Source organism: Gavia stellata, chromosome 20, assembly GCF_030936135.1.
Source record: "Gavia stellata isolate bGavSte3 chromosome 20, bGavSte3.hap2, whole genome shotgun sequence".
Classification (NCBI taxonomy): Eukaryota; Metazoa; Chordata; class Aves; order Gaviiformes; family Gaviidae; genus Gavia; species Gavia stellata.
Genome location: NC_082613.1, coordinates 11786390 through 11810276, shown reverse-complemented (window position 1 = coordinate 11810276; position 23887 = coordinate 11786390). Strand labels below are relative to the sequence as shown.

The following is a 23887-nucleotide window of genomic DNA, read 5'->3' as shown; positions in this document are numbered from 1 at the left end:
CTTTTTGTATAGTATGCACAGAGGTCTCTGCACACCCCTTTACATTGTGCTGGCTAGCGTTGGACTGGCTTAATTTCTATGGGACAGAGGAGTAAGATGAAGTTGCTTCAAACTGGACAACTGACATTTGTACGAGTGAAGGTATTCCCAAGGATGGACCGTCTGCTGGCTCTTGGTCCCCCAGGTCTGGCAAGATTTAGAGCATAATTCAAGTTCCAGGTGACTACTTTCAGGAGTGGGGGATAGAGGAAACAGTAAGGCTTCCTTTCCTATTGAGTGCAGGGAAAACCTGAGATGTCTCGGGGATCTAGAGGCAGGTTCTGCTCCTGGGGGAAGGCTTTTGTCTGCCTTTAGCCTAGCTTAGACACTCAGGTACATGGTCTCAGATAGCTTTAGAAGGCTGCTCTTGATTGCTGCAAGCCTGTTCCCAGACATCTGCATGCGGCTTCACAACACTTGGGGTCTATCTGTTCAGACTAAGAGGACTTTAGGTACTTGACAAAATTGACTGGGAGGTTTTTCCCCTTAAATTGCAGCAAGCACCCTTTTTCATGGGCAGCAGTGGGATTTGGCTTTGGTGAAGGAGAGCCTTCAAACCACTTGAGCAGTGCAGAAACAATGTGTTATGTATGGAATTGAACAGGGAAATGGTACTCACCAGAGCATGGGGAGATGTAAAAGGGAGCAATATTTACATGAGCTTAGCCACGGTGCTGGGAAAGCCTTCTAACCAGCTACTGTTGATGTCCTGAGGCCTGTGAAAGAAGAGAACAGGGCAGTGATGACATAATTGGGATTGAGAGAGAAATTCTTTTTTCCACTGCTATTTTACTGAATTATGAGGGTGAGAAGACAGCACAGTGATGTGCTAGCGTGTGTGGTGCAGGCTGGCTCGGGACAGGCTGTTCCTTATGAGCATGCTACTTGCCCATGTAAGGGAAGGGCTGGGTTTATGGGGTCAGGTAAGAGCTTTATTCTTTCCCTGAGTGTACCTGAAAGATTATACTTAATCCAGTAGTTTCTCATCTGGAAGCCAGACAGCAATAAGGACCTTGTCTTACTCCTGCGGTGAGCAGATAATGAGCTGATTCCCACCTACCTTTGATTCTGCAGAATGGCTCCCAGGAAGTCCCTCAGTACCATCTGTTGGTGGTAGCGGCTGTCCATCAGGATGCTGTCAGACTGGCGCCTTGTCAGAAATTCGTGCACCCCTTCTCCTGGGCTGCTCTCGCCGCTTCTGTTATGCGAAGAGGAGAAACATCTTTGTTTCAGAGATGCTTTTTAGTCCCTTGCTCAAAGTTTGGCTTAGGCTGAGCAGCAAGGGAACCTGCTGGGTCTGAGCCTGGGGCCATTCTGCATCATTTCAGTAGAAAATTGGTGAGCTGCACTTACTCCTGTGTTAGGAGAGGGATTGGAGCTGGCTCACATCTGACCAGTTGGTCTTAATTTAGTGGCAGTTGTTGATCTAGCTAGCCACAGCTACCCGAGTGGTAGTGGAGAGGCTGTTTTCTGTGTTCAAACAAGGCCAGGGGTAACTGTTTCCTACCAGTGAATGGTCATTGCAACTATTATTTGCAAATATTATTGCTTGTTGGTATTATGGTAGAGCTCTCAGCTGATCTGACGCTTACAGCCTTGGAGGAAAGGATTAATTATGCTGCTTAATGATAGTTGTGATTAGGGGGATCTGAGACATGGCATGCAGGATGCCCTTTGGGATGTGGAACAGCAGGAGAGATTGTTTCTGTTGCAGTGGAAGGCAGCTATTTCTGCTACGTGCATGAAAGAAACTGCCCAGTGTAATAAGCAAAACATTAGCCCTAGGACAGCAAAGCGCTGTGGCTTACCCAAGCCGCTTGCCAATGATGGTCTGTAAGAATTTGCGGGCGGAAATCTGCCCCAGGAATTTCCGGTAGTTGTCAGTGAATATGGCATCAGCATGGCGCTGCATCCTAGGGGTGAAAGACAAGCACGAGGTGTGCTTTCTGAGCTAGCAATGAAGCTCCTAGGTGAGAAATGGGTGTTTCAGATGTCAGAATACACTAGATGTAGCACTGCTGAGATCAGGGGCAGGTAACCATAGCAAACGCCTTTTGGTATTGGACTGCGTTAGTGTTCGAGGGTGAGAGGATTTGTCGGAGCTCAGTCCTGACAGGGAGGCAGCAGGCAAAATAAAGTGTCTGTTAATCAGTATCCACACTAAAACAAGTAAATGCCTGCAAACCAAAGGTGAGGTCAGAGAACTAGTGGAAAGGAAGAGAACCACCATAGGCTGGGAGAGGGCAGAGCTGGGGCTGGGACATTCCTGTGCTCTGCAGCAGCACCATCACCTCCTGGGAGGGCTGTGTCTGGGACAGGGTGGCAGGAGCCTCCAGCAGGTCTCTAGCCTGTGGTTAGACCCAGGCTCCCAAAAATCCATGGGTAAGGGAAGCACAAGCCACTTAGGTTCCCACTGTTGTAAGGATGAGTCCTCTGTGCTTCAGACAGAAATAACCATCCTCCATCTCCTGGCAGGGGTGGAAAGGAGAGGCTCTAACAACCGTACAGATGGATTCCCAGAGCTCGGTGGGAAATTATGTTCCCTGCAGGAGTGCTGGGCCTGTGACCCTGCCCTTGTCAGTATGTCCCTGCTGCTGGGGGGCAGCAGGACGTGGCTCAGGACATGGGTGATGGTGAGAGCTGGCACAGTCCCAGCCTTTTGCTCCGGTTGCAGGGCTCAGCTGGGTTCTCCCCCTGGAGCCTGGACTGTGTGGTGCTGGTGGGACTAAGGGACCTGCTGGTCTGTTCCCGGGCTGGGGGAAGATGGTAACCAGCATACTCTTGCTGCAACGGGGCTGAGAGATGAGGTACAAACCTTTTCTCAGTGGGGTCTGTTAACAAACCCTCCTCTTCCTGTTCCTCCACTGAGGGGTTATGGCTGTGCAGTGGGCTGCTGTGCTGTAGCTGGAAGTTCACGGCCTTGCCAGCAACCGGCCCTGGACTGTACCTGCAAGACAAACCCAAGGCATACTGCAAGACACGCTCAATTGCCAGTCGGTGATCAGTCTTCTTGACCGCTACTCCCTGATCTGCTTTTTCTTTCTCCTTTTGCCATCCTCATCTCATCAGTAACACAAGTGTTGTCTATCACTCTCCCCAGCTAGAAACTGCCCTGAAGCTATTTCTGCAGTGAAAAGATGGTTGATAGAGCTGCCCCAAACACACTTCCCCCCTCGCTGAGCTCCCAGCATCCTCGAGCAAAATTCCAGTGATTCTGGTATCGTTGTGCCATGGCTTTGGCACAAAGCTAAAGCATTTTCTGTGGGACATTGCAAATCCACATTATAGAACCCAATGCTCAATTTTTTGCTTCCATCGATTTGTAGTGGTAGGAAGTAATATTACAACTTCTAACAGTTGACAAGGAAATACCTGAAATATTAATAGGCAGCTGCTGAGTTCATGTACTAGAATATCTGCAGTTCTGATTTCAATGCAGGTGGTCTGTGGGCACAGGTTTTAATCAGTGATGGAGCTGGAGGTGCTGGCTGCTCTGGAGATTGCTAGGTTTCCCTTTATAGGACCCAGCATTCAATTCCAAAACCAACTGCTTAGGTTGAAATATTCCATGTCACTTGCCTGCCTTCTTTGGAAACCACCCCTAGGCTAGCAGTGTTCCCAAAAAATTAAGCCAGGGTAAAGAAATAGGTTTACCGATGTGCCTACAGTTCATCTGGCTTTCAGAAGTGCTGGCAGCCTTAATTTGGGACATGCTTAAGGTCAGAGATGGGGCAGGGAGTGACAGCATGGTCAAAACACTCAGCAGCTTACCTGAGAGCTGGGTAGAGAGGAGAGGAGATGGAGCATGCGACTAAATGCAGGAACAGGAGCAGGGTGGCCTTATCCAGCATCTTCCACCCTTTGGGGTCACCTGAAATGCAGACCAGTTGGAGTCAGTGGCAGTGAGATGCTCAGGGCCAGGAGGGGAGGCCAAGTGCCACCTTTGTGTTCTCAGTCCCCCTGCTCACTTATGGTACGAAGGGACTGGAAATGTGCCTCTGTGTTTGTGGTTATGGTGTTTCCCAATGCAGAGATGTCTTGACATGGCAAAGTCTTTGCTGGGGCGTGCAATTCTTGAAGGCAGTGGCTGTGTGTGACCCCTTGGGGAGCTGGTGCCTCCCTTGGGTCAGGAGGCAGGGCTGATCAGCAGGGTTTCATGCTGTGGGACCCCCTTATTGACCTGTCCCCCTGCTGTGGTTGAAGGAGAGCTCTCAGGCTGGGATGAGCCCTGGGGACCACTGCATGGGCTGTGAATACCAGCATAAGAGCACCTGGAAGCTGCAGGGCAGCAGTTAGCAGGGGCTGCTGGAAGCAATGGCACTGCCTGCACAGGACCATCTATGACCAGCCCTTGGGACCTCTCCTGCCCTCTGCCCTCCTGGGGACATGTGTCTTGCTCACACGGCTGTATGGCACAGGTCCATGCATAACAGCCAACTGGGCTGCCTTGCTGGCTGTCCGGAGATCGGGGAGAAACAGGGAAATCCAAATAAAATTCCTGGGCAGAGGGGTGATATTGGCCTGGAGGTCACCCTGGCAAACCCGTTCACTGGACGCAACAGTGCTGAGCTTGATTAGCCTAAACAAAATGCGGGCTGCTCCTTTAGTCAGCGTGCGTGGGGAGAAGGGAGACTGGACTGAAATATGTCCCTTTGGGAGAGCTGAACTGCTGCTGTCGAGAGGAGCCCCCCCACCGCTCAGCCAGGTGCCTACGCAGCTCTGAGCACCCGCTTCGGTGGAAGGTGAGGTGGACTTGAGTGAGCCCCATGTGTCTGCCCTCCGACAGACGCCTGGACAGACGGCTGTGGTGCTTTGCGTCCTGGGGCTGGCTGAAGTGCTGCGAATGACTCAGGAAAGAGTCGTCTGAGGTTGCACGCCCTCAGGAGCTGAATGCGATGCTTTTGTCATTGGAAGAGAGGGACAGTAGGAAGGTATTTCAGCGAATGCTATTCCTGAGTTTTGATTGAGAGCGATTGATCTTTTGCTCAGAAAAGATTCCTTAAGAACGTGGTTAGAAATCTTTAAAATATCAAGCTTCCCTGTTCCCTGTCTTATTTTACACAAGAAAAGAGCAGAAAGATGTTTGATCTCCATAAAAGAAAAAAACACTTCAGAATTTTTTTTTAAAAAAACCCTTTCAAATGTATAACAATACTTTGTTGCAAAAAGAGCAGTTTCCAAATGGAAGGGGTTTGGTTGGGCTTCTAATTTCCCAAGCAAACTTTCCAAGCAGTGGGTTTTACTGGTGGTGGTGGCAGGAGGGGGCCCATTCTGATGCGAAACATCAGCAGTGAGCTCTGTTTTTCTGCCCGGATGTAGCTGTCCACTCTTCTGAACGGAGGGAAGGCTAGTTAAGGACTGGTACTCACGCAAGCGGGTCTGATCTTGATACCATGGAAGTTGTTAACAGAATTAGTGGCAGTGTCAGAAGCGCACGGACAGACATGGGCAAAGTGGTGCACTAAGAAATGGGGTTTCTTATCGCAAACTCATTCTCAGCCCAGTCCCTGTTTCCAGCTGCTTGTGCTCCCAGCCGGGGACCAGCAGCTTCCCCATCTGTTCCCCTGGGAGCAGTGCCATTGCTCCTGGCTCCAGCAGAGCTGCTTGTGAACTCATGGGTGGCATCCCCTACCTCCGATACCTGGTCTCTTATGGAATCGCTCTGGTCCTTCAGAGAGCCGAGGAATGCTCAGAAGAAGCAAAAAAAGTGACTTTGAGAGACTTACAGGGCTTCTGGTTTTAAGGCAAATTTCCTCCTTTTTTTTTTTTTTCTTCTTTTTCATTTCAACTTGAAAAAGCACGCCTCTTTTGTGCCCCTTTCTCCTAAATATCTCCGAGACAAATCCCAAATCAGATCTCTTTCTAGGTAGAAGTGATTTAAAGCATCTGCCAGGGAGTACCAGGAGACTGTGGCACCAGCATCTATAGAAAGTACCAACCGGGAGATTTAATCAGTAACAGGAAAGCTGCTGTGTGAGCTGAGAAGTGAAATATCAATGTAAATTAAAAGAAACCTAGTCCAACGTTGTCTGCTTCCCTTTTTTCTTCCTAGGATACAGCCCTGATTAACACTTTCTTTTTGTATCTGGTTTCTCTTCTTTGAATGCTGGGTTTTCTTCCAGAATCACTTTTTGTCCCTTGCAGATTTTTTTTTTTCCTTCTTTGCTATTAGTTTCTTTGCGATAATTTTTTTTTTATTATTTTTTTTTTTTTTTTTTTTTAGTTTCTGGTTTTGCCTTTCTTCTCCTGCCTTGCTTTGTCTTCTCTCCCTTCACTATAGTCTGTTTCTTGGGTATTTCTGTCTCCCTTTTTCCCTCGGGAAGGAGCCTGAAATGAAAGTCCTACACCCCTTCCCGAAGTGTCTGCTATTTCAGAGGAGAAGCCAGAGAACTGATGTGTCACCCTGTGTACAGGCAGCTTGACAGCTCTGCAAAACATTGTCACCTTTGAAATTCTCCTGAGGTGAGGGACACCTTACTTTCCATTCTGGCAGCATGTGAAAAAATGATTAATAAATAAATTCCCCTTAAGATGAAGAGCTTTTAGCGCCGTTCCAGCAGGTAAAGCGTAATAGCTTCATTCCATCCTGTGCAACGCGAACAGCAGCATTGTGACAATGATGTTGGAGAGATGGGTAACTTTCTGTTACTGTTTCTGAAACCTTAACCTGATCGGTCTTAAAAATACCACTATGTAGATGAAACGAAGCTTTTACTGTGCCTGCGGTTTTATAAAGTTCAGACTTTTATACTATGAAATACTACATTAGAAAAGCAGAAATTCTTTTAAGTGCCTTACTCTGCCTCCGTGTAGCTGGTTTCATGTTATCCGTAACACACCGTTGCGTTTCTCCTCGCACTTTGGTTTGGCTCAAACACAGTTTTATTGATGGGTGAGTAAAACAGCGTTCATTTTCCAGGGTAAAAAGAACTCGCATCAGTATAGCAAAAGAGGAAAACTGTGCTACAGTTAGCAAACATCTAACATGTTTTTACAAGGCTCATCTATAGTATTATTCTATTGATTTGCACTTATCCTGTAGTTCAATAATTGTTTTGTTCTATAACCTGGTACAAAAAAATCTCGTATCGTACAAAGGATATTGTACCTGGCAAAGCTGATTACTGATGCCAGCCAGCTATGATTGCATTTCAGTGTACTTTAATTGTCTCCAATTTCCAAACAGACGTTATCTTGTTAAATGCACACACAGAGACTCACACTTACCGTTCCCTTGGAAAATGAGCTCTTCCTGGATCGGCTCCTGCTCAGGTGTTTCCTTCCCCTGTTGCGAATACAACTTCTCTAGAGCTGCTTCTGTGAGCCCTGCTGGGTCCGTCCCCTCCGCGCAGCGCCTGGGCAGGACCCGGGACGCGTGCTGAGCAGGGAGGACACGCTCGGATCTCCCCCCAGCTGTCCTCTGGCTGCCAGGGAGGTGCATCTCCTCTTTTTATACCTGTGCTCCCTCAGGAGTCCTGTGGGCTTCTACGCATCAGAGAATCAATTATCCTCCTGAATTTCAAAGGCTGTGTTTAGCATCCTCTTTTTTTGTGTGTGCAAGGATGCAGGCAGGGAGGTTGCGGGGAGAGGGTTATGCCTGTAGTCGAGGGTCATTTGCATGCTTTCTCTTTATCGTTCAAAGAATGAAGAGCAAATAATAACAACGATAACCTGGCAGAGTGAATGACAAATTTGCTTTGCAAGGTAAACTTCTCTTTCCCTTTGCAATTGCATTTTTTCCTTCTACTCTGCAATACGAGAGAGTTAACCATTAATACTTTCTCACACTGCCTGCTCAGGAGGGTTTATCTTTTTGCTATTTTCTTTTTCTTTGATTATCAGCCTTTTCCTCCTTCTCCTTTGTTACTCACACCTGCTAGCGTTAGCAGGGCAGTTCATGCTTCAGTCCCTCGCAAACATCACAGCTTCACATCAAGCACACAAAGCAGCTGGAGAGCCCTGCTCTCTCCATGGGCTCTGGAAAAAGGCAAGGGTCTTCCCTGGGGTGCTGCATGCGCTGGCAGCTGTTTTCATTCCTGGAACAAGGTTTATGAAAGCCCCATTAAAAAGAACACATAGGCTTGGTGCCAAGAAGACCAGGACAGTTCAGAGGAGTTAAAAATGAGGTGCCAGCGTGAGCTCCACCTGCCAGATTTTTCGTATTGACTTTATAATACCCAGAATTGATGGGGACCCAGACCTTCCTGTCTCAGGGCTTGCGTGACTCGATGCTTGGAAGAAGTTTTCAGCAGGTGAGATGACTCATATCTGCCTGCCGCAGAATACCTTCACCTTGCACCAGAGCACTCGTCGCAGCTATCGGTGGCAGAGATGGATTGCAGGGAAGGACGGTGCATCTGGTGTGCATGTGGGTGCCTGCGTGTGCAGGAGGTCAAAAGCATTCAGCGCTGGTCTAACTCTCTGCCATTGCCCCCTTGCTTCTTGCCGAGGTGAGAAATCAACACTGTGATTATGGCTTACTTCTTAGTGAAGCAATATCCTCCTTCCAAACCATGGGCTCTCAGTAAGCTGTAACCCAACAGTCGGAAAGGCTTGAGTGAGCTCAGTGTGCCAGATGACTCCGTGGAGTTCAATAGCAGTCGTTGTATACCTAGACAGATGTGCACTGACACCTTTGGGCTCTTCCTGCTTTGAGTGCTCCAAGGGCTCACATTCCCTTTGGTATCAAATCAGGACCAGGCCACTTTGCAGAGAAATCATGAAAAAGACCAAAGCATGAGCTCAGGCTGACCCTGAACTGAGCAGCTGACCAGGGCCCTTCTAGTGGAATCCAAAAACAGAATAACAACGTGAAGAGAAGCAAGAACTGCTGCCTTCCTCCAGCTGTAAAAAGAAATGGCAGTAGCCTGTTCACGGAGGAGCTGCCATGCAAATCGGGCAGGTATACCATGTGTATCATCTACCCATGAACACCGGAGAAGGGGATTTCTGGGTAGCGCAGAGCAGGTTTTCCAAAATCCCTGTACTGGTGCACACAGCTGCACACCATCTCTGCAAACTGGAAAATGATTTTTGTTTGCTTTTTTGAAACAATCTGTTCGTGTTCTTTCATGTGTGAGGTCGGTTGCACCAATTTTTCAGCATGGCTTATTTTTCTTCCACTGTCTTGGTGCTACGCTGGCTGAACAGATGAATCAGACCATGTTGTTAAACCAGTCGAGAGCCTACGCTATTTCAAGGTATTATCCTATAGCATGTTTTTGGGCGAATTCTCTATCCGCCTGGCCCATTGCCTTACATAGAGCTGCTGTAAGATACCAGGCAGTATCTCTCAGATCAAGGGGACTCAGTCTATAATTGACTTGTTTATAGCTGCTTGCTGCCCAGCTTGGACTAGGAGGGCTGCAATCCACATTCATATCTCAAGTGAGCTGCTTCCAAAGAAGGCTATCTAAAGCTCCATCGTCCTAGGGGTTTCCTTGCTCTGCCTAGATTGGGTTCCTGTCATGCGCAACTGGACCCAGCAAGACTCACACTACAACAAGCTCTCTTTATGACTTCCAATTAATTGCGGGAGGCAGCAGAAATTTCTAAAAACCCTCCAGGTTCTGTCAGGTGTATGCAGCTTAGGAGTTCTGAAATGGCATAAATAGAGCAGCTTTTCTGTCCCTGGGATTTCCTGTCCCAGCTTTAGTCAAAATCTTTGTATTTCCCCAGGACCCAGAAGGGTCATTTGTGGAGTTCCTCTGCCAGACTCCTTGAGCTTTCCCTCTGGCTAGCGAGGCTGCTTCACCTGCAGCAGAAATGGCTGTGATCCCCACTGCTGCCGGCAGTTCAGCCTGGGCTTGAGTCCCACACAGGGTGCTCTGGCTGCTAACGTCTCTGGATGAAAATGGTACAGGCTGTGATAGGGTCCAGTGTTGTTTGGAGCCAGTTTTGCATCCATCCATGTTGCAGTGTTTATTTGAGCTGGCAACTATGGTCTTTGTTCTTGTGGTAATTTTTTTCAGAAGGGTAGTCAGGCAGATAGCGCTGGTAGCCCCTGCACGGCAAGGAGGGTGGCTCTGGCTGCAGTGCTGCACTCCCCACAGCCTGAGAGCTGCTCTGTGCGTATCAGTGGCATTCAAAGTCTAAACGTACTGGATGTGTGACAGCATTCCTCATGGGAACTTCTCTTTAGGGGTAGTGTCAATAATAATTTGGCACAACAGATGACCAACTTGTTTTGCAAAATGAACAGCTTTTTCTTTTCAGAATGTCTCTTGGCTTGTCCCTAGAGTCTTCCCAGTTTCTCCTCACCTCTCCTCCCTACCGCAGCTAGTGTTGTCAGCACCCGCTGGCTCCATAACCATGAGGAATCTAACACTCAAATTAACCTCCCACAGATCATCATTTCAGGTTAGCAACACGCAGTGGCTAACTATTTGCCCTCCAAACCCAAGCCTACACCAGTGCGAGCCCAGTGGAGTCTACGAGCAGGTACGAGCTGCCGCAGGTACCTTCTGCAGCTGGAACTGCCAGATTTCAGAGTCACATCCATGCAGACCTAACCTCCCCAGGGTCGTTGGGTGAAGCACATGCCAGATGATAGTTTTATTTCCGTGCCAGTTCTTCACTGACAGAGGACACAGTGTTAGGATCCTGCAGCAATTTCCCAGATATTGATTTCTTCTTAGCTTTACCTCCTACAGTCTCCATGCCATGCTTTAAAAAAAAAATTGCTCCTGTCTATTCCAGGTGCACAACGTACAGCTTCAGATAAGCTGAGCAGCATGCGAAATGGTCCTGTTCACCTTGTGAGGTTGAAACTAATGATAGTAAGAAGTAACTCATCAAATGGCAAAAAAAATTCCTGTATTCTCAGCTATCAAAAGCTTTTCTGCACTTCAAAATGGCACAGATGGTAGCTGTTGGTCCCCGGCTTCTCCAGTCCCCACCACTCCTGAAAGAGCCCCACACAACTGTTCTCTCTGGTTTTCTTTTACTTGGAGATGTGGTGGTGACTAACTTACCACAAATGCCCTATTGCTAAATTAAACAGAACTGCCTAAGATTAGAATTTATATTTTTTGCCTAGGTTTGCCATCATCAGAGGTAGGATGGGGCACATTTTTGTTCAAATGTCTTATCCCAAGTGGCAGAACTGAGGCACATTATAAATAAGTTGATCACCAATCATTTAATTGCATTGTCCATTACTGGTGCATACACAGGAACTTTCATTCCTAGGTTCTTTGCAAAAATGCAACCATTTCTGTGGAAGGCAAGCAAACAAAAATGAGATGAGAAAGACAAGATTTGGCCCGTGTTGCTAGTTTCTTCTACGGAAGAAGCAGAGGAGCCAAAACTTAAACCCAGCAGGTGTGGTGAGACTTGCCATTAGAAAATTATACGAGACTTGGTTTCCCCACTTTGGAAGGATAAAGTGCTGGGATTTGGATCTTCAGATCTTCCAGATTCAATCCTTTGAACATCAATAGATTTCCCAGGAGAATTCTCCCTTGAGGAATTCAGATTGGTAGGAAGCTGAATACAAACATTTATCAAAATAATCTCAAGGAAGGAGTCCCTCTGGATGAGAGCACAGTTTGCCCTATGAGTCTGAAGCGAGGGATCAGATTAAAAATAGACAAAATAAATCAGTAATTCAAAATGTGCAAGAAGTGCTATCAGAAAGGACTGTCTCATAGTGTTAAAAGCCTACTTGAAAAGCCTACTTAATCTTCAAACATTAATATATCACTGAGACTACAATAGAACAAATGGCACCAGCCTGCAAGATGTGTATCTGTCAGGAGGCCTGACGAGCTCTGCGGGTGAGATCCATTTATAGAGCCCGTACCTGTCTGGCTCTGTTTATTTCCTAGCAGAGCTGCTGGAGCGTTTAAGCGTCGCCTAAGTGAACTGCCAGGAGTTTCAGCCAGATGTCAGCATGTTACATGCAGCTGTAGGCTTGAGAGTTACTGGTTCCTGAATTTCTGGGTCTATAAATACCATCTCCTTCCTCTTCCAACCCTGGCAGACAGAGCTCGGATGCCAGCAGTGAATCTCGGTAATTAAGGAGTTCGTCTTTGGTCTTACCACTCTCATTTCAGTCTGAAAAGGAGCCTTGGCTAGAGAGTTACACAGCATATTACAGCCAGAATCAATGAACAGGGCTTCAATCCTAACCCTGCCACCGACTCATGGAGACCAGGCTCACAAAGGTCCTTCAGCTGCCGATTCTTGGATGCCGGTGCCCCGCTTCAGGACCCCGATTTTTGGGAGCACTGAGACCTTCATACTCTGGGATGGAGAGGCAGCGTAGGAAAGGGTCTGCTAACACCCACCCTCTGCACAGAGGGCTTTAGTGACTACACTGACAACACCCCTTCCCGTCAGGGCAGGCTGGGTGTTGGTCTACGGATTTTCTGTGACTTGGTTTCCCATCAGAATCCAAACACTGCTATTACCGCTCACCTTGGGAAAGTGCTTTGAAAGCTTCTGATAAAAAACAGAATTTGAGTGAGATGTGTTACCACACATGGAGAAGGAGTGAGGAAGGCCATATTTCCAGTAAGCACTGAAAAATGAAAGCAGTTGTTACTAACTTTTTCTGGCTGAATAATAATATGCAACCTGAGGATGAGAAGACCTTGGTGTGCAAGGATATGGTACGTGTACAATGAATGGTAATAAACAGGTCTCATTGCAAAGACATGCAGGAAATACTGCAATGCAAACCGAAGGAGAAATGTAGAAAGAACAAAAAAAGCTAAGGATGATTTGGATTTGGAGAAAGACTTCATGCCTGAGCTCTGTCTCTACTTAGAATTGAGTGCTGACAGAATTGCCATTTCCACTTGTTGAATCAATTTTAGCTTTGAAACTCACTCACATCTCATAGGCTTTGGAAAAATCTTCCCTTTTTTAAGAAATAGTTTCCTTTTTTATCATTTCACAGTCTGCTGAAACAAATGGGTCAGTGTGGTGCTGGTGAAAGGCACGCAGCCGAGGCAGGCTAATGGCACCACCTGCTTGTGGTCCAAAGGCTGAGTGCCTCCTGTGCAGAGCCTGGCTTTGCTGTAGACGTGTTTGATGGTCTCTGGGGTGGGACAGCGGCAGAGGGCATGGGTAGGAGCTGTATAAAAGCTGCAAATTTCACCTGCCTATCTCTACTTAGAATAAGTAGTGCCGTTTCTGTTGGGGGAGAGGAGGAGAAAGGAAGCAAATGTACCGTATTGGTTGCAGTCTAAGTGTGCGTTTTCCCCTTCGCCTCCAAACTTCAAACTACGAGGATCAGAGCCCGTGGGAAGGTGTGTGTGGACAGCAGCACCACCAAATTCAGTGTACTGGTAGCACTGGGAAGAATTTAATCTGGCTGTTTAATCCATACTGATAGGATCTATCCTGACATTCACAAGAATTATTTCTCCCTCCTCAGTGTTTTTGTGTCCTAAATAGTCAGTGTTTGGGAACTGAAAGGGCAGAATTTACTGCCTTTCCTGAACTCTGGGTTTATCCTTCCGCCAGTACAGCAACTCACCAGGGGCAGTGAAAGCTCTGGTAATTATTTAAGAGTAATTTTTTTCTTAGGATTTTTATGCTAGAAGAATTTCTTTGTGCAAGTATCTCTGGCCTGTGCAACTTGCAGCCATACGCATTCTCCAGTTGTCTGTAAAGTCTCCTGCGCTAAAAAAAGATTAAAGGTTTTTAATCCAATAGCTCAAACCCTTTGAAATTGTTTTCATTAATACCCATTTAATTCAAATGCTTGGTAACAGCCTAGAAAATCCTTTTATTACAAATGCCATACCTTACTCTCTCAGTAGGTAAGTAACCGATTAGGTTTTCCCCAAAGTATTTAGGCTCTCCGATAATAAAGCTCTGCAGCAAAACTAACCTGGCACTACCGATATTTTAGGGTTAGGAAAAGGGCAAAACAAATCAGATTCTTTAAATACCACAAACCAGCAAAACAGAGCACAAGCCATTTTTCCCTTTGTAGGTCATCTTATCAAGACATCTGCATTTCAGAGCTGGATACTGAATCGGGGCATTAAAAATAAAAAAATCCCCAGCAAGAGCAAAGCCAGAAGCGCGCATCTTAATTGTTGCTGCCAGAGCACTGCAAGGGAGCAGATCAAAACCTTGCAGATAAAGAGAAACCCACCAGGACTGAAAGGCCACGCTATTGATGGCAGGGATGAAAATGCTCGCACTGATTTAGGGGGCGAGTCCATTAACCCTGAGGCATAAAGGCCCAGGGTGCTTCGCTGCCAGAGGGGCCAACCCGGGCCTGGCCGTGGGGACCCGCCGTGGGGTCGGCACCCACAAGCGCTCACAGCCGGGTCGGGGCCCGCGGCAGCGTGAAGCCGAGCGGCTTCAGGGGCCTTTCGGGAGGAACCCGGCGGCGGAGCCCTCCAGGTCCTCGAGCCGCCCGCAGGCCGCCCTTAGCAACGCGGCGCTCCGGGCGGTTGCTAGGGGAGGGGCGGGGTGCACTTCCTGCCGGGCGGGAATCACTTCCGGGGCGGCGAGGCCTGGCCGAGCGGGGCGGTGAGCGGGTCGGGCGGCTGTGAGCGGGAGGCCGGGGGGCAGCTCGGGTGGCCGGGGGGGGGTAGGGGTCTGCAGGAGGGGCCTGCAGCGGCGCGGAGATCTGCTGGAAAGGTCTCTGTTAGGAGGGGTGGAGCGGTGTCTTCGGCATCACCCTGGCCCACCCGGGACGCGGGTGGGAGAGCCTCGGGTGCCGGGGAGCCTCCCTGGCTCCGTGACGGCCCGCTCCTCCTGCCGCAGCCAGGGCTGGCCACGGCTGAGTGCAGGAAGAAACGGCACAGGGCTGTTCTCTCAAGAAGGGAGGAGGAGCTCTGGGTGTCCCCTGCTCTGAGGCTGCACAGCTTCTCCTTAGAGCCGCCGGGCTCGGCTGGCAAACCGGCTGCCTGGCACCGGGCCTGTAAGCCTACAGATGGGCTCCTCGGCCTCGCTAATGGTCATGTTCTCAGCGGTGCTAAGCACACGCAAATCCCCCTGAAGCCAATGTGAATTCGCCAGTCTCCATCCCAACGCCTACTAAGCCATTTCAGAAATCCAGCACCAGATTTTTTTGCCTCATCCTTTGACGGAAGGTTTTGTGTTCTGCACTGATACTATTGCTCTTTATTTCCATTCCAAGAGGAAGCTAATATATATTACTTGAAGTGCTCCTGTGGCTTTGTCCTATGGTAATTATTTATATAGTGCTAGGTCTTGAAGATCCCGGCTGGGAAACACGGGACAGCAAAAAGAAAGGTTTGAGTCTGTCCTAGCTCTATTGGGACGGCTAGTTTATGGCCCTGGTCCTGAAAACACGTGGTTATTGATCATAGAGCCTGATCCTGCACCCAGGGGGACAGCTGCATTATCTTCCAGTGGTGTCACTGAGCAAAAGCGTGAGCCTGCTGCCCTGAGTGGCCCCTCGCTGGTTCTGTGGTACAGTTCTGGCTTTGCTACAGGACCAAGTCCTTTTGTGTGAGGGTAGCTAGCTTGCTGTAAAACCCTAACAGAGGCAAGACTGAATATTTTTAAACAGATAGTCAAAATCAATTCCTGTAGTGCAGTGCAGCTGTTTGTGATCTGTTTCTGCTGTTATGTTCCAGTGAGATGGCCAGGCTTTTGGGGAGAGGTGGTAGCTGCTGTTAGACCAAATGAATAAGCTAGAGGTGGGAAGCTTAATCTCAAATAGGAGTACTGATCTTTAAATGCAATTTAAGAAAATTACTTTAAATGTAGCCATGTTAACAGGTGAGGCCGTCTGAGGAAAAAGGTGGTTGATACCTATGGAGGGGAAGAGGAGTTAGGCAAGAAAGAGGTGGTGAAACTCCAAGCTTCTCGGGAACAGGGAGGCAGACTCCATTATCATCCAGGGACCTGTTGGATTAGCTGCAAGGCAAAGTGTAAGGAGGTAGTGCTCTCGGTGAGAAAACTCACTTTGCAAGTTTTGTGTTCAGTGCGGAAGGCAGTGTGCCTGACGCTGAGCCCTGGTTCCCCAACGCTCAGCTTTGGCCTGCTCATTTGCGTAATGTTTAGCCTCCTTGCCTGTGCAGGTTTCAGCCTTTTGTTAATCACGGGAGTTTTTTAAAAAAGGGAAGAATTTTGCTAATATTAGTTTAGTTCCACTGATAGCAGGAAAACTAATGGTCCAAATGTGGGTTGCCTGCTATGCCTACTGTGCAAGCAAGGACGTTCTACTATGACTAGTTGGAGCATGATGTCAAGTCTTCTCTGAGTGTATTTCATGGGGTAGTGCTTAAAATGGTAGTGGCAACTGCTTCCAGCCTGCGTGAGAGCTCTTGGTGCTGGTCATGTCACCTGGGATTTGCTAGAAAATTACTAATACCCTCAAGGGAGGTGCAGTTGAAAAGGGGAAAGGAGGGGAGACTTGTGGAAGATGAGGATGGAGATTTTTTGTTTTCATTGTATCCGTTTCCTTTTCTGGTTTATTTTTGTGTGTTGTGTTTCAGGTGTATGAATCAGGATTATCAGTAGGAGTTTGTCCTGAGAAAAGTCCACGTGAGGAATGAAGCAACATCCCTTCCTGCTCTGTTTGAGGAAGGGACTGGGCAAGAATAACATTTTCAAAAGATATCCCAATAAATAAAGTCAAGATAAAATGCAACTCAGGGGTGAAGTTTCCCATGATTCTGTTTCTTGCTTTAGCAGATTGGGGGAGAGGGCATTTTAAAAGTTAAAAGCAGTTAGGGATGAGCCACATTTATGCATGTTTTGTTGACATGCTTTTGTATGTCTGGGGACTTGCTGAGCCTGAGTGGCCCAGTGTGTATTCTGGCTTCATGTACAGGTCCCATGCAGCCCTTGCTTATTGAATTTTAATCAGAATTTGAAAAAATTTCTTTCACTGCAGTTCAGACCTGGAAGGGACCACGAGAAGTCACCTATTCTTATCGCCTGATTCAAAGGTAGGATTATGTAAACTCACACCCCATCCCAGTCGAATGCTTATCAGATATGTTCTTCTGAATCACCAGTAATAGGGATTCCCCAGTCTCTGTATTCCAGTGGCTGGCGGTCCATGCAGTTGGGAATTTTTTCTTGTCTTTTAAAATTCAGAATAAGATCCCATACTTCAGCTGAATTAAAACAAAATAATTATTTCTTGTAATTTTTATACCACTCCTTTTAGTTTGTCCCCAAATGACATTTGCCTCTTGTGTGACAGCATTGAGTTGTTGATTCATTCTCAAATTTATCAACTACAACTTTACTCAAATTATACTCTTAAGTTTACCATCTTTCTGAACTGGTTCACATCTGCAGATTGCAGAAATCTCCTAGCCTGAGAAATACAGAGCCTGTTTTGGAGATAATTTCTAGGAGGCAGATTACTACCATTCAGCTGAAATATGCATGCAGCACAATCTGACACCCAAGCTTTAGCAATACAGAGAATTGTAAGTATCAGTAAGTACTGTTGATTCAATAAGTACACACCAGGATCATACAGGTCAGGAAAACTGAGTAGGATGGTAATCACAACTGAGTTCTGATGGCATCTCAGACTAATTGAATTTCCCTTTTGGGACTTTCTGTGGCATACTCCAGCAATTCTGGGAGGAGAGTTCTCTGTTATTGTAGAAAGCCATTAGTCATTCATAGAATGAATTGACAACTCCATTAGCAAAAGATAAAGGAAGGAAGAAAGGATAATCTCGTGGCTGAGAAGCTGGCTTGGGACCCAGGAGATCAATATTTAACTCTGCCACAAACTACCTGTGTGACCGTCGCAAGGTGTATGGGGCTTAGTGTAACTGGCCCCTAAAGCCATGCTTGACTTTAAACACATAACTCATTCCTCTGTCTTCAACAGATCTGCCTTTTGCGTGGTTTATTTAAGTAGTAGTTGGTTTTGTACACCACCTAAAACAACGAGGCTGTGACCACATATACAATGTAAGTGAAAATGAGTAATAGTCATCCTGCATGCATGATCGACTTCAGGGAGAAATATATTCTTGCTTATTAAGCTTTTCCCTTACTGTTTGATGATTATTGTTCATATTTTGTTTGTCTTCCCCTCACCTGCAAATGGACTAATACTAGCGTTTGAGGACTATTTTCGTAGGCAGGTGGTAAAAGACAAGCATCCAAGTAAAATGCAACTTTCATTTTCCTCTTTGTTATTGGGTCTGTAGATCCAGGGTATCTTCAAAAAACCTGCATGAGGTAGTCTGTCATTTTTTGATAATGGAAAGTGAATACCAGAAAGCATGATGCAAATAATTGCTCTTTTTCAACCCCCTTGTAGTAACCAGTCTTCTTGAGAGCATTAGAGAAGAAGGGTGTGCTCACAATGGCTGCTGAGTTGGATTTCTCCCCACCTGAAATCCCTGAGCCCACATTCATGGAGAATGTGCTACGCTACGGACTCTTCTTTGGAGCCATTTTCCAGCTTATCTGTGTGCTAGCCATAATCCTGCCAGTTTCAAAGTCCCATAAGACAGTAAGCAGTGCTCTTTAATATTGATGTAGGTGGGCAGAGTCAGAGAAAACAGGATGGGAGGGAGCTTTGAGTAGCTAATGGAGACACAGTGGTCTGCCCCTGGGACTGATGACAATTTCATTGTTCATTCTTATTCTTTCCTTCTAGCTTTCCAACCTCCAGCTTTTGTGTTGTGATTTACCCCCAGAATAAAAGGTCAGGAACAAATACCTGAGCCAGGGTCTCTCTGAATATCAGCGAAAAAGGTGACCTGAAGCACTGGCGAGGTGTGCTAAATGTGCATGCTGTTCCTGACTGCACACAAGAAGGCTATAGCCCCAACCCCATATTGTCATCCTACTGCTGATTTGCCAGGCAGGGTGTCCCCTTTGCAGGACCTGCCTTTCAGGAAACAACTTTGGGCTCTAGTTTGTGTGCAATTTTTGGAAACAAGATACAGGTGAAATTTCTAGTATATTCTAATGTGAGGAAGGCAGTTTTCAGTACTGACACCCAATCCTGTGCCGGCAAGTGGAGGATTCTTTGGTGCAGTTAGTACAGGAGAAGGTTAAAGTGAAAGGTTGAGGTGAGCTACAGGACTCCGATTGCTCTAGGCTGGGCCACAGTGGGATGACTTGCATCTGCCTGGCTTTTCTGATGAAAGAGCTCCATGTGCTTGGTAATGCCTGTGGTGCTGGGGACATATATTTCAGTGTTGGTGATCAGGCTGCAAGTTTCGTGGTTTGATACAGATTTCATCTAAATGTGTACAGTATATTTGCAGTAACAACTCAGCATGGCTGGTTTTGTTTTCAGGCTATTTTTATTGCCATGTTCGCTCCCTCTTGTGCAGAGGACGCATGGAAATTTTCAGCCTATTTGGGGAAGGGAATGCCTGAGGGTGAGGTACAGTGTGAAGGATACAGTTCATGACCCAACTCTTTCACCTTTAACTGCTGGTGTGATGTGAAGTTGCGTTGATGTACTGGATTAGTGACGCTGCCCCGGCATGGGTGCATGCTCCCTCCTCCTAGTCCTGCCGCAGGAGCTGCAGCTCCCAGCAGGGAGATGAAGCTGGGGGCTGCCAGTCACAATGCAGTGGCATTGCAAGTCTTGCACCGTTATTCTGCAGCTACCAGCGCCCATCTGTCAGAGTCCACGGTTTCCCCTGATAAATTTTTGAGAAATACTGGGTAGCCTGGTTCTGGAAAGCTGTAAAGAGTGAGAGCTTTAGTTTAAAGTGGGAAACTGAAGACCAGACCCCCAATTAAAATGATAAAGCTCAAGGACCTGTTACTGTTTAAGTTTGCAAGCATGCTTTGATGTTTGCACGCTCTACTTTTTATTTTCTCCATATGTATACTGTCCTCTTGATTTACTGTCCATATGACTAATTTACAAGACCGTAAACACCAGAGGCTACCCCTCCCAATCTTGGGAATGATGCTTGAGTCTGGGTAGGATATTGAGGAGCTTCTCTGTCTTGGAGGCTTCAGGCTTTGAAGTCTACCTTTGTTTGAACATTAGAAGGCAGCAGTGTTCGCTTTACAGCAGGAGCACACTGCATCCCTGAGTAATAACTGCATGTTGCTCCATTTCTCCAGAGCCTGCCAGCTCTCCATGCGCCGATTACAGCCTTTGGAAAGCCAGCCAAGTCTCCTTCCTTGGAAAGCCACACAGATGTGAATTGTAATAGCCCAGTAACTTGAGAGACGTTTGAACCAAGCTCCTTGATTAAAAGGATACTGTCAGATGCTCGCCTCCCCCTCCATTATCTGGAGCGCTGTCTTGGAAGCTTGAAACTAGCACGTCTTGCTCAGCCATTTTTTGTGTGTCCTTTTCCAGTTGGCACACTCTGACTGATAGAAACCAAGATGCTAAAGCAATATTTATACTCAAATGCATTTAATGAAAGGAGGCAATCTGCATGTGTGCGCTTTCTCAGATGAGACTGGCGCTGTTCCCTTGTGTTTTTACAAGATAACTAGACTTTATTTCCCATGGCTGAAATACTATCTTGTCATCTCCCCTGAAGGAAACAAGCAGGATATCTAAGCATTCCTTGTTAGCCCAGGTGAAGAAAGCTTTGCCTGCAATTCCCTCCCTGGATTTTGGGCTTGGTTTAGAGGCTCTGAACTTCACATTCTTACTACTGTTTTGGGGAATATTTTTTGCCTTGCACATGATAATGATTAAAATTTGGCAGAAATACCTGCTGAATGTTTCCACTCACACTGGTGATTATATGGTATCTTCTCCTTTTCCTAATTTGAATAGTTTTCATTTAGTGTTGATTTTCTTCTTGCCTTTGAAGTTGGTTTTGTTTTTCTTCTCCAAAGCCTGTTTTAGACACTTAAGCTTTTAACGGCTTCTCTGGTAACAAGCTGTTTCTGTGTGTAAACTCACACTCATCAAAAAAGCACATGCAGGCGAAGCAGAGATGGTGCTGCTCAAGTCTCATTAAATGTGGACTCAGTTTGGCATAGATGTGTTCCAACAGACATACCCAGCACTTGCTTCCTTTGGCTTATACTCAGATTCCCAAACTGAACTGTAGCAAATTGTAAAAAAAAGTTACTGACTGTTTCTTAATTGATTCTTGTAGGACTCGGACAGTTTTGAGCCTAAGAATTCAGAGACAGTGAAGAAGCCAAAGGCAACTGCTCCACAGATAAGCAAGAAACCCAAGAAGGAAACCAAAAAGAAACGATAAAGCCATGACCAATGAGCCTCAAAAGACCAAATAATCAGCTATAATCATGCTTCCTCGGAGATGACATCAAAGGCAACTATGTTAAATGGTTTTCTGGCATTTTCATGCTTTACCTTTCGGGGACAAGGGAGAAGGAGCTTATACGAGTGGAAGGGGCAGGGTTCTACCATAGATTACTTACAAGCAAAGAGGTCTTCAATTATCTAGGACTTCATTTGACATGATTAATGTGTCAATCACCATTAAAGTGACTTCTGCCATTTCTGATGGGTAGAGAGGGCTGTTGTCCTAGCTCCTCCATGCTGGCTAGGATTTGTAGTAAAGTCCCTGTGGAAGGTGGAGCATGGGTTTGCTACTTTGGATACCGGTTTGTGTTGTATTTTTTGAAGGCAGAGGGATCAAATGCATCAAGGATACCACACTACACAGCTTTGTATTCATCTCTGTTGTCATCTAGTCTGAAATACATAGCTGCATTTTATGGCTCAATAATAATGTCTTTGTCATATTCTTTAATTCTTTAGGTAATAACTCATCAGATCCCAGACTGCTGTAGATGAAAGCTTTCATTTCCCCAGCGTCGCTACCTCTTTCTTATTCCCCACCCATGCACTTTTCCTTTCTGTTCCCACCCTTGAAAGCAGGTACATTTCAGGGAGTTGAGGCTGTGATGGGGACTGCAGTGACTACAAGGATCGGGGAACAATTTGATTCTGGAAGGTGCAGAATTTAATGCCTGTGCTAATGGGGTGTTCTTGGAAACTTGGGAGGACCAGGTACTGCATGTTGGAGAAAAGCTGCTCTGAGGCAGGTGTCTCCAAGTGCTGCATTGGTCATGTATCAAACAGCACTGCCTAGCTGAGCTGTTGATAAACCTTCCTGTCAGCTAGCTGAGTCCTAACCATGTGCTCCATTTCAACACAGCTGGGGTTTGTTGCATTTGCAAACTTCCTCCCAGGCTTACCTGCTGTAGTCTGCTATATCTCCTCTTGCTGAATTCTTCCTGAAGTTAAATATGATCTCAGCCTGAGGAGATGTGGTATTTTAAGATCCAAGGGGTGGCAAGCTGGCTGTGTAGCATGACTATATGGCAAGAGACATATACACTATGTTCCTTCAGGCTCTGGCTCTCCAGGCCCAGGGACAATCTAGTATTAGATTTAAATATGGCTAGACAGGACTGGAAAGAGATAGGTGGTGACGTAGCCACAGAGTCTCTAGGGCAGCTCGAGCTTCCTGATGCCAGCTCACATCTTGGTTTGTTTGATCACGAATGAGTCAATGGGAGGAGAACCTGCTCTTTTAGGCGCACCCAGGGTTCAGAGCAGCTTTGAAGGAAAGGGTTCTCTGGCAGGGCTGCAAGTCTGTGATCCTTTTTGCATACACAGACTCCCATCCTCAATTCACAAATGCCTTGGGAGCCCAGATACGGTAGCAGTGTTGTGCTGTGTGTTCTCTACCAGGAGTTGAACGGCACGTTTCCAGGAACCATCAGTGTTGAGAACAGCTACGTTCTCTGCTCACTCTTGCTTTTGGTGGGTGAGACAGATGGATCCCAGTACCGATTTGATTCTAACCTCTCACTGTGTCCCTGCTCCAGGCTCTCTGCTTCTCTTAAACAGAATGCTGACACCAAGTTGCACTGCTGAAAATCCAGCTTAGAGTTCTGCTTTAAATTCAGCATTTTCTTTTTCTTCTTTTTTTTTTGAGCTACATAAAGGCAATACTAGGAGGACAGAACAAAGCATGGGAGACACAAGCACTCTAAAGTTGCTTTGAGTTCTCAGTACAAAGAAACATTACAAAAATTTCCCACGCAAATAACAAAGAACAATATTGTGCTATGAGTTTCCATTACGGACCTGTGTTCCTGTCTGTGATCTGCAGGAGAAAGAAAAGCCTTGCTACTGCCCTGGATAGGTACTGCAGATCGCTTCTTCCATTTTAATAAGTAAGGATGGTGGTTGTTTTATCTAACAGCTCTGGCTTTCTGCAGGTTACCTAAAGGGGGGGTTTAATGCTTTAACAGAATTGCAACTTGAAAGAGTAGCGCACACATTTCCCGAAATCTACAGCTGAGAACCAGTTAGCGATGATCACTGGTTGTTACCTGAAATAGCAGGCTACTACAGCAACATCTACATCTAGCTATTTGCAGGCTGGCTTACTCCTTGCTGAGTAGAAATCATGGATATTGGGGTTTGGTTTTGTTGGGGGAAAGTGGGATTAAGATAAATTTCCCAGTCTGTTCCTAACAGCTTGTTACCTATTTGAATGCTCTTGTTAGCTGAACTTATGGTAAGTTTTTAGATATTACCAGTATCGCATGTATTTTAGTTTCTCTTGAAATGTGTAATAAATGCAATCAGAATCTCTTTGTTTAAAAGGAAATCTCTTTTTAAAGTTGTGCTGCCTCTTTCCATGCATTCATTGTGAAAGCTGCCAGAACTCTCAGACTATAAGAACACAGGGACATAAATAACCTATTCATTAAAATGATCCATTAAGGGAAAGCCTGTCAGATCCTTTAATCTGGAGAAAATGGTTAGTTAATACTGTCAGACATGTGTGTATCTGTGTTTGACTTGGGAGTAGCAAACTATCTCCCAGTACAACTTCAGCTTCCTGGAAGGAAAGAGGAAATGGTGCAATGACTAAATTAATTTGCCCCTCATGAGAGATTTTGACTCCAAGAGCCCCCATGAAGGTAGCAATAATAAAGG

At 46.4% G+C, this 23887-nt stretch overlaps 2 protein-coding genes across 3 annotated transcripts; one reads left to right on the top strand and one right to left on the bottom strand.

Annotated features, from left to right (window-relative positions):
* Positions 1–691: 691 nt before the first annotated feature.
* Positions 692–7366, bottom strand: GHRH (growth hormone releasing hormone). The gene is made up of 6 exons (XM_009807391.2): positions 7267–7366; positions 3811–3910; positions 2855–2986; positions 1848–1952; positions 1100–1237; positions 692–755 (listed from the first exon to the last, which is right to left on the bottom strand). Exons 2-6 carry the CDS (start codon positions 3888–3890, stop codon positions 692–694), a joined length of 519 nt encoding a protein of 172 aa, XP_009805693.2. The 5' UTR covers positions 3891–3910; positions 7267–7366.
* Positions 7367–14495: 7129 nt separating this feature from the next.
* On the top strand, positions 14496–23544 carry MANBAL (mannosidase beta like). 2 transcript variants are annotated; one of them, XM_059827080.1, is made up of 5 exons: positions 14496–14535; positions 16877–16931; positions 17840–17922; positions 18278–18472; positions 21057–23544. In XM_059827080.1, the coding sequence occupies exons 4-5, from the start codon at positions 18323–18325 to the stop codon at positions 21162–21164; spliced, it is 258 nt and encodes an 85-aa protein (XP_059683063.1). In that variant the 5' UTR covers positions 14496–14535; positions 16877–16931; positions 17840–17922; positions 18278–18322; the 3' UTR covers positions 21165–23544. The 2 variants fall into 2 exon arrangements, with proteins under 2 accessions (XP_059683063.1, XP_059683064.1); XM_059827081.1 differs by lacking the exon at positions 17840–17922.
* Positions 23545–23887: the final 343 nt, after the last annotated feature.

Bases quoted from the DNA above. Each gene is read 5' to 3' on its own strand.
- MANBAL (XM_059827081.1), top strand. From the start codon at position 18,323: ATGGCTGCTGAGTTGGATTTCTCCCCACCTGAAATCCCTGAGCCCACA. The intron at 18,473-21,056 runs GTAAGCAGTGCT...TGATTCTTGTAG, and splicing joins TTTCAAAGTCCCATAAGACA to GACTCGGACAGTTTTGAGCC.
- GHRH (XM_009807391.2), bottom strand. From the start codon at position 3,890: ATGCTGGATAAGGCCACCCTGCTCCTGTTCCTGCATTTAGTCGCATGC. The intron at 1,953-2,854 runs GTTTGTACCTCA...TTTCACCCCTAG, and splicing joins ACAGACCCCACTGAGAAAAG to GATGCAGCGCCATGCTGATG. The intron at 756-1,099 runs GTAGGTGGGAAT...CTTCTTTCACAG, and splicing joins GCCATTCTGCAGAATCAAAG to GCCTCAGGACATCAACAGTA.